At 37.0% G+C, this 14,191-nt stretch overlaps 1 protein-coding gene across 5 annotated transcripts in view; it reads left to right on the forward strand.

The window, feature by feature from the left end:
* The window catches only part of LOC126272915 (uncharacterized), a 211,172-nt gene that overhangs the window by 167,577 nt on the left and 29,404 nt on the right, over positions 1-14,191 (forward strand). For 4 of the 5 annotated variants that reach the window (XM_049976200.1, XM_049976201.1, XM_049976202.1 and 1 more), the window contains 2 exons: positions 565-710; positions 2,380-2,519. In XM_049976200.1, the coding sequence (XP_049832157.1) occupies positions 565-710; positions 2,380-2,519 (286 nt within the window). The remainder of the gene's footprint in view (positions 1-564; positions 711-2,379; positions 2,520-14,191) is intronic. The other variant, XM_049976203.1, reaches the window with a different exon arrangement.

Here is a 14,191-nt window from a genome sequence, read left to right on the forward strand (position 1 = left end):
TTAAATATGCACAAATACCTGTGAGGACAAATCACCTTATGAGCAGAAAATGCATGGTCCTTAAGAAGACAACTGTCAATTGTTTTTATGGCTGTCAGCAATCAAAACCTCTTTTAGGCTAAAAAAAAATCGCATAATAACAGTCATTTTTGTCGATTTCTGATGGCTGTACACTTTGCTATGTCTTTTGCTAAGGAAAATGGTTAATGAACATTTATACACTTGAGGTATATTTTTATTTCATTTACGACTACCTTCATTTGGAATTTAGATTTAAACAAAAAAATTCATCTCACAGATGCTCCATGACCAATGTTGGACAGGAACCAAGTGTACTGGAGAGCTAATGATCAGACACTATGTTAAAATTCAACCATTTCATTTCTTCTTAGATCTTCATTTTCCAGATAACCTCATATGAAAACTATACCAATTTTGGTGCATTTATCAGGGTGAACATATAAAAAAAAATGGAAGATGTTTTACTTGCCCCTGTATTTATTGTGGCTTATTGCCAAATTAATGAGAAATTTTGAAAGATTGTGGGAAATTTTGTAATTTCAGTAGACAAAGAGCAAGAAATGTGAAAGATGGTTCACACAACACCAGACTTCCTAGGAATAATACTTTATGTGAATATAATTTCCAGAAATTTGACTCTGTGCTGTCAAAGTCTGAAACACCAGAGCCCCCATTGGATATTCAAACAGGTACGTTTTTCAACACTAATGGCACTTTTTGGTATAAATGTGATAATGTATGTAATAGGTGATTATTCTGTCATATATTTAAATTTTGCTGTGAAACAATGTCTGTTAGTATTAATCTTAGTTACTGTTTATTTTCCGTTGTTACTTCATTATTTGTTTAGTTCAAATTTTTGTGTCACAGTAAACATAGGCTTGTGTTATTTACAATTACCTTGAGATGGTAAACATTAATTATTTGTAGTCATTTTAAAATGTGACTGATGTATACAGGGCTCCTAGAAGCATGAGCAATTGAATAACACAGTAGTTTTTTTGGTAGTTTGTTTTTGTGCATGATATTGCAAAAAAGCAACTTGTTCAACTGTTGCCACAGCACAATTTCCTCCACAAGTTGGTCAGTTTTGCTTAGCAATACTGATAGTTATGTCTAAACTGAGCTGGGTGTTGGAATGCAGTTATTTCATGGTAACCTATGTTTTGTAAGAAAGGAAAAATTGTGGATGCTGTGTAGAGAATGATTAAGTAAAACTGCTAAATGTAAAGGTGACACACTGTAATGCTTCAAAATCTCACTGCAGAATTTCATTGCACAGATAGTGGATACTCATCAAACCAGTAGATCCTCAGTGTCAGATTAGACTTTTTGTGGCATTGAAGAGTTCATATACATCCATTATATGGTTATTTCTGTGGATAATTCTGGCACAACATTCGACGAAAGAACTGAATATTCTTTTCTCACCTAATGTGTAGTGCTACAGTTCAGAGATATGGACCTAGTATTTAGTATAATGGCTGCCATTTCTTTGACAGCTTTCTTCATATTTTTGATGGCATCCTTATATCATATTGTGTATTGCAAGGAGCAGTTTTATTTATCTATGTAGGTTAACAGGTAGAACCCTTATGTCTGGAATACTGGCTACCCCCTGTTCATAATTCAGAAGAATGGGATATGACATGGATTACAATGACATTAGTGCACTGAAACCATGAAATCTTTAATAGCTCAACTTATTAAGTCTGAAATTCAAGTCAGCAGGTTGCAACAAAATGGAGCATCTGCACTTGTAGGCCAACAACCATTTCCTTTTTTGGATGACTTCTTGGTAATTGTATAATCTTTTGCAGGATATGGCCTGCTAGGCGTCCAGAGCTTACTCCTTAGAATTTATATCTGTATAGTTCAGTGATTGGACATTTATACAAGAACAATTGTCATATTCTCGAAGCTCTGGAAGTACTGCAGACACCCACTACCCAACAAGACACATACAACTCAAGCAATCCTTCCGAAAATGTTTGTCATAGTGCAGCATCAGTACAGTTATATCCAGGTTACAGCAGGACAGTACTGATACATACTGTAAAGAAAACTGTCCTATTTTAAGGACCACTTCAGAATTTAAATGTTTCACTATCTCTCAAAGAGTCAGAATACCTGTAGCATCCCGAGGAATGTGTGGAACAAGAACTGAACAATTGGTAACATGACTGCATTGCAACTAGTGGTGTGAGACAATGAAATACACACTGCATATCAGAGAGCTTCTCACACTTGATTAATCATGATTTGAAGTTCAGTGATAGTAAAATTGACTTTTGAATGTTGACCCGTGGTTACCAGAATAACATCATCAGTGATTTCTCTCTATTTTATTATTCTAAGGTGGAGAACAGAAAGTGCTTTTGAAATCAAACTCAGACTATTACATCCTTGGTTCCAAAGTGGACATCACTGCAGATCAGAGTCATGAATTGATGGAACAAATTACACTGGATGATTTGAAGGAATTGCAACTCGCTGAAGTAAGTTTATGTTTGTAAATTTTAAATGTTACTTGTGTCATTTGGTTATATCAGTAAATTATGAGAAACATTTTTCTGTGTGAATTTAACGCCAGTAGAGAAATTTAATGCTAACAAAGTACTACACACTCCAGAAATTTTATGTTTTTTATGTTGTGCATTCCATTCAATTGCTGTTTGTAGTTGGTGAATTGTTGTTTAGATGGTCTACATATTTCCTCATGTGGCTTACAGTTATTATAGAAGTATAATACAATTGTCTGAAAATTTGTCATGAAAGTTCTAATATGAAGTGTTAACGTAATGTGTGAGAAAGTTATGGTGATTATAACAGAATTGTTTCTGGCATACAAGGGAAAATAAAACTGCTTAGAAACAGGCAGAAGACAAAGCCTATTTATGTGCATTTATACTTTATCACATTCTGTAGGTCCAATGAAGATGGAATACCTTCAGGAATGTAGATCAGGTCAAGGTGTAAACTAACAGGAGACAAGCAAATGATAGAAACTTAGAAGAATGAGATTTTCACTCTGCAGCGGAATGTGCACTAATATGAAACTTCCTGGCAGATTGAAACTGCGTGCCGGACCGAGACTCGAACTTTGATAAAAACTTAGTTTGTACACTGCATTAACAATAACCTGTCAATATACTGATTGGTATTATTCACACTTTTCTGTCTACATTTTAATTGATTAAATTAGAAAGGGAGCTGCTTTCTCCTCAGTTGTGTAATATACTTGCTGTTTATCTACTATTAGAAACTTAATATATATTTTGGATTACAGTGGTATTTTTAAAAGTGATGTATGTATTTTTAATGTGTGCTATTTATAGTATATTATTACTTACCATTCAGGTTTACAGTGAACTGTGGCTAACAGAACTTTTCAGTCGATATCCATTTGATGTGAAAAAAGAGAGACTAATGTAATTTGTTTTTAATTTTCTTCTGGAGTGTGCAAAAGTAGCAATAGTGGCCTCTGCAGCACCAGTCATTGCTGTGCTAATAGTGCCTCATATCATATTTCTTCTTTGATACACCCATCAGAGTACATAACTGCATTCTGATCCTAGACAAGGAGATAACATGCACTTGAAAATTATTTTTATGTCTTGTAAATCACATTTCAGCTCAGAATATTTTTGTTACCAGAAACATGAATAATTATGGAGCAAAAGTATTGGGAAGTGAGTATAAGAGGTCCAGGATCCTTAAAAAGGCATCTGCAAGTTGTATGATTATCTATTTTAAACAGTATTGTTACTGTTAACTTCTGCTGAACAAGTGTGTTGTTTACTGAAGGTGTACTTCTCCAGAAGATCAACCCTTAATACAACATGGAATGAATACATGTAAAATACGCCAATACTTCCATCTTTACTACATTTTTTAATGCTGTTAATGCATACAGGTATGGAATTTAAATTTGACCAAGCGAATTGGAAAGAAAGTTGCAACTTTTTTTTTTTTTGGGGGGGGGGGGGGGGGGGGGGGGACTGCTTCACCAATTACATTTAATAGCTGCAGTTTTACATTAATATTCACTTGATTAAACTGGTATTTTTCAAAGGAAATAATTATTTACATCTGTATTTATGGTACATTACTGCTTGTCATGCAGTTTTACCACTGCTACTTACTGTGAAGCTAACAGAACATTTCAGCCTTTGTATATAGATATTCACATAATTCATAAAAGAATGGATAATAAGGTATTTTTCATAATTTTGTTTAAAAATATAAAGGTGTTGCAACAGAAGGGATAGAAAAGTGGTGATTTTGAATATAAAAAATGTGCCTCCACAGCACCAATCCTTGTGTTGTTTGTAAAGCCTCATGTCATGTTCCTGCTTTGACACAGACGTTGCAACACTCCACATGGTTCGAGCATGACTGCTTCTAAGCTGTCAAGATTAAATCTGGCATATGACAGTGAGGCCTCCTGGAATTGGAATAAGGTAGATAAATCTGTGTGCAACTACATGGTAGGCTAGTAGTGACAGTCAAGTGCAGTAATTACTAAAATCCAAGACAGTAGCTCCTGGCTGCTTGTTGTTGTGTTCTTTAGTCTCATGATGTGTTATGCAGCTCTCCAGCTGTGCAAGTCTCTTCACCTCTGCAAAACTACTCCAACATTCGTCACTTGGAACCTGCTTACAGTAGTCAAGTGTTGGCTTTTCTCTATAATTTTCACTCTCCATTCTTGTCTCCCCAAGTTAACCATTACTTGATGCCTAAGATATGTCAACAGTCTATCCCATGTTTTAGTCAAGTCATATCAAAACACTCTTTTTTCCCAATTTGATTCAGTGCCTCTTGATTAGGTACTAGTTGCTAGATCTACTCATATTCTGTAGCATCACAATTAAAAGCTTCTATTTTCTTCTTGTCTATAATGATTATCTTCCATCTTTTTGGCTTCTCTACAAGGCTACATTCCAGACAATTATATTCTTTGAAGACTTCTGAATGCTTAAACTTATATTATATTTTAACAAATTTTTCTTTTTCAGAAATGCTTTATCAGTTCGTGTCTTGTATCTTCACTTCTGCCATGGTCAGTTATTTTGTTTTCACAGTATCAAAACATATTTATAACTGTTGGTGTCTAATTTGTTACACTTGAAATGTATTCGCAGTTGTGAATACAACCAACCATCAGCTTTATAAGTGAATGATGACAGCAAAAATTTGTGCTGCACTGGGACTGGAACCCAGTTTCCCGTTTTACGTTAGCAGTTGCCTTAACCATTTTTGCTATCAGTGCACGGCTCATGGCCAGACCTAAACTTACTTATGTTGTCATTCCTGTATCACAACCTGACTCATACACACAGTACGTAATTCTCACACAGGGGAGGACATCTTAATTGAAAGTCACTGCCTTTTATCAGTGGATAAATATGATGTTACATTGCTGTGTTAAGAAGAACATTGCAATGTCCAATGTCCACCAACCTTCATTTCTGCCAATTTTACTTTGTCTATGGAGAACCCATTTGTCAGTGTGTTTGGCTTTACTAACACATTGTCCTTGTCAAAACCAAAGTCCTGTATAATATCTTGCCCTTTCTCATCATCATCACCTTCTATCTCTTCTTCATCACCAAATAATCCCTCCACTTTATTTTCATACTCTTGTCTCAAATATGCTTCCATTCCATCCTGATTGGACTACAGTTTACCAACTGATGCATCTGCATTTGCTAAATGACCCCATTCCAGAAACACAACAGGATCTCTAGTCTCTTCCCAAATCGTTAGGTCGCTCCCAGAACCTTCCTCCCTGAGACTTATCTCTCTACTCACCTCTCCCATTCCTCCCATTCCCTGCACTTCCATCTTCTTCATGATTCCTAAAGTCCATAACCCAATCACCCAGGATGACATAGTGGCTGGTGATTGTGCTCCCACTGGGAAAATCTCTACTCTTGTAGGCCAACAACTTCAGCCTATTACCCATAACCTAGCCACCAGTATCAGAGACACCAACGATTTCCTCCAATGGCTCTCCATAGTTGCCGTTCCTTTACACACAATGCCCTGCTCATCAATACCACTGCCACCTCCCTCTACCTAACATCCCCTATGCCTGTGGCCTTACTGCTACTGAACACTACCTGTCCCAAACCTACAGCCTCCTTCCTGGTTACCAAAACTATATTCTCACCCAAAATTACTTCACCTTTGAAGGCACCACCTACAAACAAACCCATGGTACAGCATTGGGCATGCACATGCACCATTCTATGCCAACCCATTCATGGGGTGCCTAGAGAAATCATTCCCAACCACAACGAAACCCAAGCCCTTCACTTGTTTCTGATTCATTGATGATATCTTTGTGACCTGATTTCTGCGCAAGTCTTGAATACCCATTTGCTGTCTGTGTTTTATCCCTGATAACTTCAGCATTTCAAAGAATGTGTTCCAGTCTATAGTATCAAAAGCTTTTTATAAATCAGCAAATCTATAAATGTGGGTTTGTCCTACTTCAATCTATCTTTCAAGATGAATCATTGGGTCATTATTTCTCCATATGTTGCTACATTTCTCTGAGATCCAAACTGATCTTCCTCCAGATCTGCCTCTACCACTCTTTCCTTCATTTTGTCAATAATTCACAGTAGTTTGGTATATTTAACTGATGGTTCAGTCATAATCACACCTGACAGTGTCTGTCATCTTTGTTATTGGAGTGATTACATTCTCTTGGTTTCTGAGAGCTTAACAAGCTCATCTATCATAAGTAAGCAGGTCAGATTGGCTGTAGGTTGCACTAATTTTATAGAGAGAAGAGACTTGCACAGGATAGATTAACTTCAAAGAGCTGCATCAAACCAGTGCTTGGACTGGAGATCACAACAAGAATATCTGTCATATGTAGGATTGGGAACAGTTTTGTCATGGCTGGCTCTCTCAAGAATCTTAATGATTCTGAGGTAATGCCATCTACTGCAGGTACTCTGCTTTGAACTATGTCTTTCAGTGCTCTATTGACACAATTTTCTGTTTCATCTGCTCTTTCCTTTGTATAATATTGCCTCAGATTTTATTTCATTTATACAGTCCTTCTACATATATCTTCTGTGTTGTATTCTTTCAGTATTATTGACTTGCAATCTGAGATTTGATGCATGTACTGCTACTTCTCTTTTCTCAAAGGACTCTGTAATCTATACTACTATATAAAAACAAGTCGTTGTATAATGTAGTTACCAAATATGTCAAAAGTACTTGACTGGTTTACTTCAGATTTTTATATGATATGGTAATAAATGTTTGGACAGATGTAGACTACGTTTTTAATATATATATAGTATATAAATATATGCTTACTACATAAACAGGAAACACTGTTAGGAAAAATCTTAAGAAGTTCTTGACCAATTTACTTCAAATTTTTACGCAATACTCTAATAAAGCTTCAGACAGACATAGGCTAAATTTTTTTAAATATATTTGGTACACGAATATATATTTAAAATATTTGCTACTATACAAAGACCAGTTGATGTTTAACATTGTTACGGTCGGAGGGGATTTGTAAGGTCAGGGTAACTGTAAGCTGCTGGTATAGAATTTTGCTGGAGAGGCAGTTGGTGTAATATGTGGGAGCATTGTTTTTGGCCATAATTTTTTTTATTCTGACGTCACTTCCATCTCCTTTTTTTCTGTTGAATTATGTTAATTGTTGTCCTTTTTATGTTGATATGTCTAGCAGTTTGTTAGCTCCAGATTTCAGTAAAAAGAAGATTGTATTATTTTCTTTTATTTATTGCTAAGTTAAACTCATTTATCATCTGTTATTTTATCATTCACAACTGAGATTATAATAATGAAATTATTTAATTTTAAGCAAAATAAGAAACCACTCCATGTTTACATTTACCCTCTAAAAATTACAAATTGGGATGATTGGGTACTGATACTGAGTGGAGATTGTGTAACAACAATATGATGATGTTATTCCATTACAGGTTCTGAAAACTGCTGAGAACCTACATCAAAAAGTGTACAGATTGCAGCTATGCTGTACATGATGTGTCAAGGGCTGTGCATGATTTGTAAATGAAATTACATTTTTATGAGAGTCCAGAAACAAATTATAAAAACAATTTATTCTTTTATACAGGATTTGCATAATTTTATTCTAATTTTTTCTTTAAGTGAAGGGTACCACAGGATAAATTAGGCCTTGAACTTCCTCAAGTTAGTTCTTCACGTATTGAAGCAACACTGGCCAATAATTTAATTATTCGTGCAGTTATGGAAGATCCTTGTGACAAAGAGGAACTTGATTCATTGGTACAACAAAATGTCAAACAGAATTTATTGAAAACTCAATCTAAAGATTGTCATCTTAGTGAGGATTTATGAAACACAACCTCTGTATTTTGCATTTCTTTGAAGAAACATGAGCATCAACTGAGCACCTGCAATGGTCCCAAAAGAATGCTAGAAATCCATATGTAGTTTAAATCCTCTATAACAACCTGAATAATTTGTATTAAATATCTAGGCCAAAAGATAATGAGGAATCATGCTTTGTCTACAACTGGGATGAGCCTGTGCTTGGCAGTGACTCAATTAGAGTAATTGCTCTTGGGACAGGGACAGTTGCTGAAGAGATCTCTTCTGGATCAGGTAGAAATCAACAACTGTTTTGCTTGTGTTGCTACAGATGACCATTACTTGCCATCATTGATCGTGTGTAAGGATGGTGCAGTCAGAGTTGGTGGACTTTTATGTGTGCCTAACCATGGACACACTGTGCTGCTTCAACACATGGGTGGATGGAGGAGTCTTTTATCAGTGGTTCACTGCAGCTTTTTGCCTGACATACAAAAATGTCATATAAATCATCAGTTAATTACATATTTGATGGGCATTGGTGGAAATGGCTGTACAAAATAACTTTCATTTAGTGTGCTTACTGAGTCATTTACCTGACAGGCACCCCTTGACAAATTTGTGTTTGGCCCTGTTTAAACCATACATGGTTACAAGCTTAGCCATATATTTTTTGTTTGTGTGCTCTCTTTATGTGTATTAGCAAAGGAATACATAACCTACCATTACAGTTTTAATGATTGTCATATACTGCCAAAATTTTAATGATATTTGTTAAATTGTTTCAAAAATTGCTTAATTTGGAATTTTTAATAAATTCCTTTCAAAAATTGCTCATTTTGGAATTTTTATTTTATGTTGGTTGGGGTAATTGTAAACACTGTTATAATCATCCAGGAAAATGTTAGAAAGTCATGACAGTGTTGGTTTACACGTACCCTCGCTGGCAAATCCACATCCAGTCTACAGTTTGAGACTGCAGTTATCATACAACCCTGTAATGGAGTAAATGTAAACTTGTTTTGACATCTGTTATTTCAGCCCTATTATGTCGTAAAATCACAAAAATGACTCATGCAAATCAAAGTCAAAACTTCTCAAAATTGTTTCCAGCTACTACAGCTGACCCTACTAAAAATCTCAAAAAGTTCTTGAGAAAATTACGTCATGGTTTTACTCTATATTGTTGTAATCATTTGGACAGACGTAGACTACATAATGTACCATATGAAGGAGAAATGGTGTTAACAAAAATGTTGAGATGTTCTTGAAAGATTTACTTCAAATTTGTGCACAGCACTGTAATAAGCACTCGGAGGTATACAAAACTGATAACTTGTTCCATGCGTGATGGCATCAACTTGTATAAGGCATTAATGACGTCTTGCAGCATAGCCATCCATGCTGCCTTCACTTGGTTCCAAAGTTCCTTTGTGGTTGTTGGTATTGGATCACATCACTGCACCTGTCATTTCACTATATCACACACATTTTTGATTGATAAATAGTCTGATGATCTCATGGGCCAGGGCAAAAGGTTGACATCCTGTATTGCTACAGGTTGCAAGGAAGTCATTCATGTAGGTCACACTGGTCACAGTACCCTGGACTTACACCAACTGCGATTTGTGATTGTACTCGATCATACCCCACACCATAAGGCTTGAGCTGGCACCGTATGTCTGGTGCAAATGCAGTCATTGTGATGCCGCTTCCCCTGTCTGCATCAAACCAAAATGTGGCCATCATTTTCAAACAAACAGAACCTGGAATCATCCAAAAACAATGTCTGATGCCATTCCTGTCCCCAGTGATGTCATTCCATATAGCATTGTCATCTGGCATAAATCTACACATCTGTCAAAGGTACGTGGAGAAGTGGATGACACACATAACCCATGCCGTAATGAACAATGACGGTCATCGCTGATAGTGTACAATGTGTTTCACGGTTCCACTGTTGCGCCAGAGTCAAGGAGGATGAAGATCTGCCTTGTAATGCCATTCAATTGAGGTGTTGATCCTCTCGGTGGATGGTCTGGGTGGTGCGACGTGGCCATTCTCCTCATGTTCTACAGGCTTCCATGAAACCATTCTGCGTACACCTATAACACTGCTGAAACCTTTCATACAAAATGAGCAGCAATTTCCTGTATAGATGCGTCACATTCTCCCATGCCACAATGTGTGCCCTTTTTCAAAGTCACTGATTTGATGGTATGATTCGTGCATGTGTCTGTGAGGCACCCTGTAAGTCTGCTCAAGTCACACTGATCCATTGCATTTAGTTTATAGTGACGATGAGATCTGCAAGCACATATTACCAGTAAGTGGTGTTGTGCTGCAATATCAATATCCTATCTCTAGCCATTCAGATTATGTAACTTACCAAACGAAAGCGTTGGTATGTTAAAAGACCCACAAACAAACACAAACACACACACAAAATTCTAGCTTTTGCAACCCACAGTTGCTTCATCAGGAAACAGGGAAGGAGAGGGAAAGATGAAAGGATGTGGGTTTTAAGGGAGAGGGTAAAGAGTCATTCCAATCCCGGGAGCAGAAAGACTTACCTTATGGGGAAAAAATGTGCGGATGGATGGATGTGTGTGTGTGTGTGTGTGTGTGTGTGTGTGTGTGTGTGTGTGTGTGTACCTGTCCTTTTTGCCCCATAAGGTAAGTCTTTTAGCTCGCAGGATTGGAATGACTCCTTACCCTCTCCCTTAAAATCCACATCCTTTTGTCTTACCTCTCCTTCCCTCTTTCCTGATGAAGCAACCATGGGTTGCGAAAGCTTGATTTTTTTGTGTGTGTTTGTGTTTGTTTGGTTAGCTACATCATCTTTGTTTAGAGGGGGGAGGGGGGGGGGAATGTCGATAACAAAAATCTCAATAGACTTGACCAATTTACATCCAGCTTTTACATGGCATTCAAATGAATATTTGGATGGACATATGCTGTATACTTTTAATATATATAATATATACATTTATACATTATATATAATATGGATAATTTGTTAGCAAAAATATTGAAAATTTTTTGACAGATTTGCACACGCACGCGCGTGCGCGCCCACACACGCACACAGGTTCCAGAAAAACACCAACAACACATATTACATTGTGCGAGAAGAAGAAGAGAAGTTTTCAAGAAGGAGCTCATATCTGTAAACTCACAGCTTTGGTGCAGGAGAGCTCAAAGTCTTACATTATGTCAACAAACCAGTCATGAGTAGCACACTGCTCTACCTACAATACAAACAGGCTTCAAACTGCATACCTCCTACATCAATGTAGAGCCTACATCAATGGCACTGAGCCTCATGCACATGAGCCAGTGTGTGCAGTTGTTTTTGAAGTATTTCAGTCACTCCATTGACTCAAGCAATAAGGCCTCCACTGGACCGTGTTTCATACTCTTCCTACTATCCCACAGAAAGTAGTCCAGAGTTGTTAGATCTGGCAATTGTGCTGGCTATCGAACTGGTTCACCTCTACAAATTCATCATTTGGGATATGTGACGTTGAAGTGATTCTGCAGCTACATGTCCATCTGAATATTAAGTGGCATGACATCCACTAGGGTAGGCAAAACATGTCCAATAAATGTGAGATAGATCGGTCCTGTTATCCTGTTTGGCTGTGGATATGGTCACCAATTATCCCAATGCAGAGGTCAATATCAATCCTATGTCGGTGATTCTAAATCACCTGTGCATGCAGATTTTCATCTTCTCAAACATGCACATTGTGCAAGTTTAATATGGCATCTTAAGTAAATACGAATAGTACTAAGCTTAAGAATTGTGGCTGGAGTATACATTGCTGTAAATACTACTGCACAAACTGTCCCTATCATGGGTAGTCAACCTCCCGTAATGCCTGGATGTTCTGCAGATGGTATGGATGGAGCCGGTGTTCATAAACAACACACCACACAGCACTTTTACCTGTGTGCTGTGCCCATCCTCTTGCCGAGTGCTGGTGGCTGGGTCACTTTTGAACATTGTCAGCACATCCTCCTCCAATTGTAGTTTTAGACTTGAACATGGGCAACACACATCACATTTTGACATCTGTACAATGGACACACTATGGACAAAAAATACCTCCGTGCAACTTTCTGGTTTCTCTTAGGCTTCTCTATGACTGTAAACAAGAAATGATGTGGGGTATGTCTGCTTGGAAAATGTTCCACATACAATCTTGCAGTAGCTCACCCATTGCAATCTGTTTTGCTGTATGCAAGCACCATGTTTATCATTTCCACATCTGTGCTGGTACATGTCACACTGCTATTAACAACATTACTAAGCTGGCAGACCATACAAGGTCCACAGCAGGATATGTGCAAGGGCTGAGTGGAGGAATGTAGTGCATGCACAAGAATGATATTAGGCTTAGGTTATCCATCTGCAGGACTCAGACAGCAAAATGACTCTGAACAAACTGTCACAACCATTGATTCTCAGACTTTGATGCTATCCAGTGCCCAAGCCATACGTTTCCAGATAAGGTTTCCTTCTTGAAAAGCAATCAGTTTGCCTTTACACATGACATATTAAGCACTGTCATTGTTTCTTGGGACACTCTGTATATATACTATATAAAGGGGAAACATTGTCAGAAAAAATCTCGAGAAGTTCTTGATCAATTTACTTCCAATTTTTACACAACATTCAAATAAATACTTGGATGGAAATATGCTACATACTTTAACATATATAATATGAAAGCTGGTTGCAGCCTGTGTGAATGTATGTATGTTTTTTTTTTGCTGAGGAAGGCGTTGGCAGATAGCTACATGTGTAACAGTCTTTTTGTTGTGCCTGTCTGCAATTCAGTTGGTCATCTTGATGGTGAGTTGCAATCTATACTATTCCTAATATTGTTGGTATTCCAACCTGGAGTTTCCATTGCATACACGAAGGAGAAACATTGGTAGCAAAAATCTTAAAAATATCTTCATTAGTTTGCTTCAAGTTTTTACACCATACTCTAATAAACTTTTGGTTATCAGCAGAATTCTCGAAATGTTCTTGATTGATTTACTTCAAATTTTTAAACAAATCTCTATAAACCTTCAGACGGATAGCAGCTACATATTTTTGATATACGTCATACATAAATACTGAAAATTTCTTGATCAGTTTACTTCAAATATTTAAATATGTATTCCAGTCAGAGCAGCCGATGGCAGCCTGTGTGACCATATGCATACAGAGGAAATATTGTTAGCAAAAATCTAAAATAGTTCGTAGCCAGTTCGGTTAAAATGTTATATATATATATATATATATATATATATATATATATATATATATATATATATATATATATATATATATATATATATATATATATATAAGAAACTTCCACATGGGAAAAATTTATTAAAATCAAAGATTCCAAGACTTACCAAGCGCCGGCAGACAGGCACAATGAACAAAACACACAAACACACACACAGAATTACTAGCTTTCGCAACCGATGGTTGCTTCTTCAGGAAAGAGGGAAAGACGAAAGGATGTGGGTTTTAAGGGAGAGGATAAGGAGTCATTCCAATCCCGGGAGCGGAAAGACTTCCCTTAGGGGGAAACAAGGACAGGTGTACACTCGCACACACACACATATCCATCCGCACATACACAGACACAAGCAGACATATTTAAAGGAAAAGAGTATAGGCCTATAGAAAACTATCAGCATTTTGGAGTCAGCATTAAGGAGTGTGCATTACTTGCTCCATCCTCTAGGCATTTTCCTTTCTGAGTGTTACAACTATAATTCCCTCTTTGAATTCCTTAGG

Source organism: Schistocerca gregaria, chromosome 5, assembly GCF_023897955.1.
Source record: "Schistocerca gregaria isolate iqSchGreg1 chromosome 5, iqSchGreg1.2, whole genome shotgun sequence".
Taxonomy (NCBI): domain Eukaryota; kingdom Metazoa; phylum Arthropoda; class Insecta; order Orthoptera; family Acrididae; genus Schistocerca; species Schistocerca gregaria.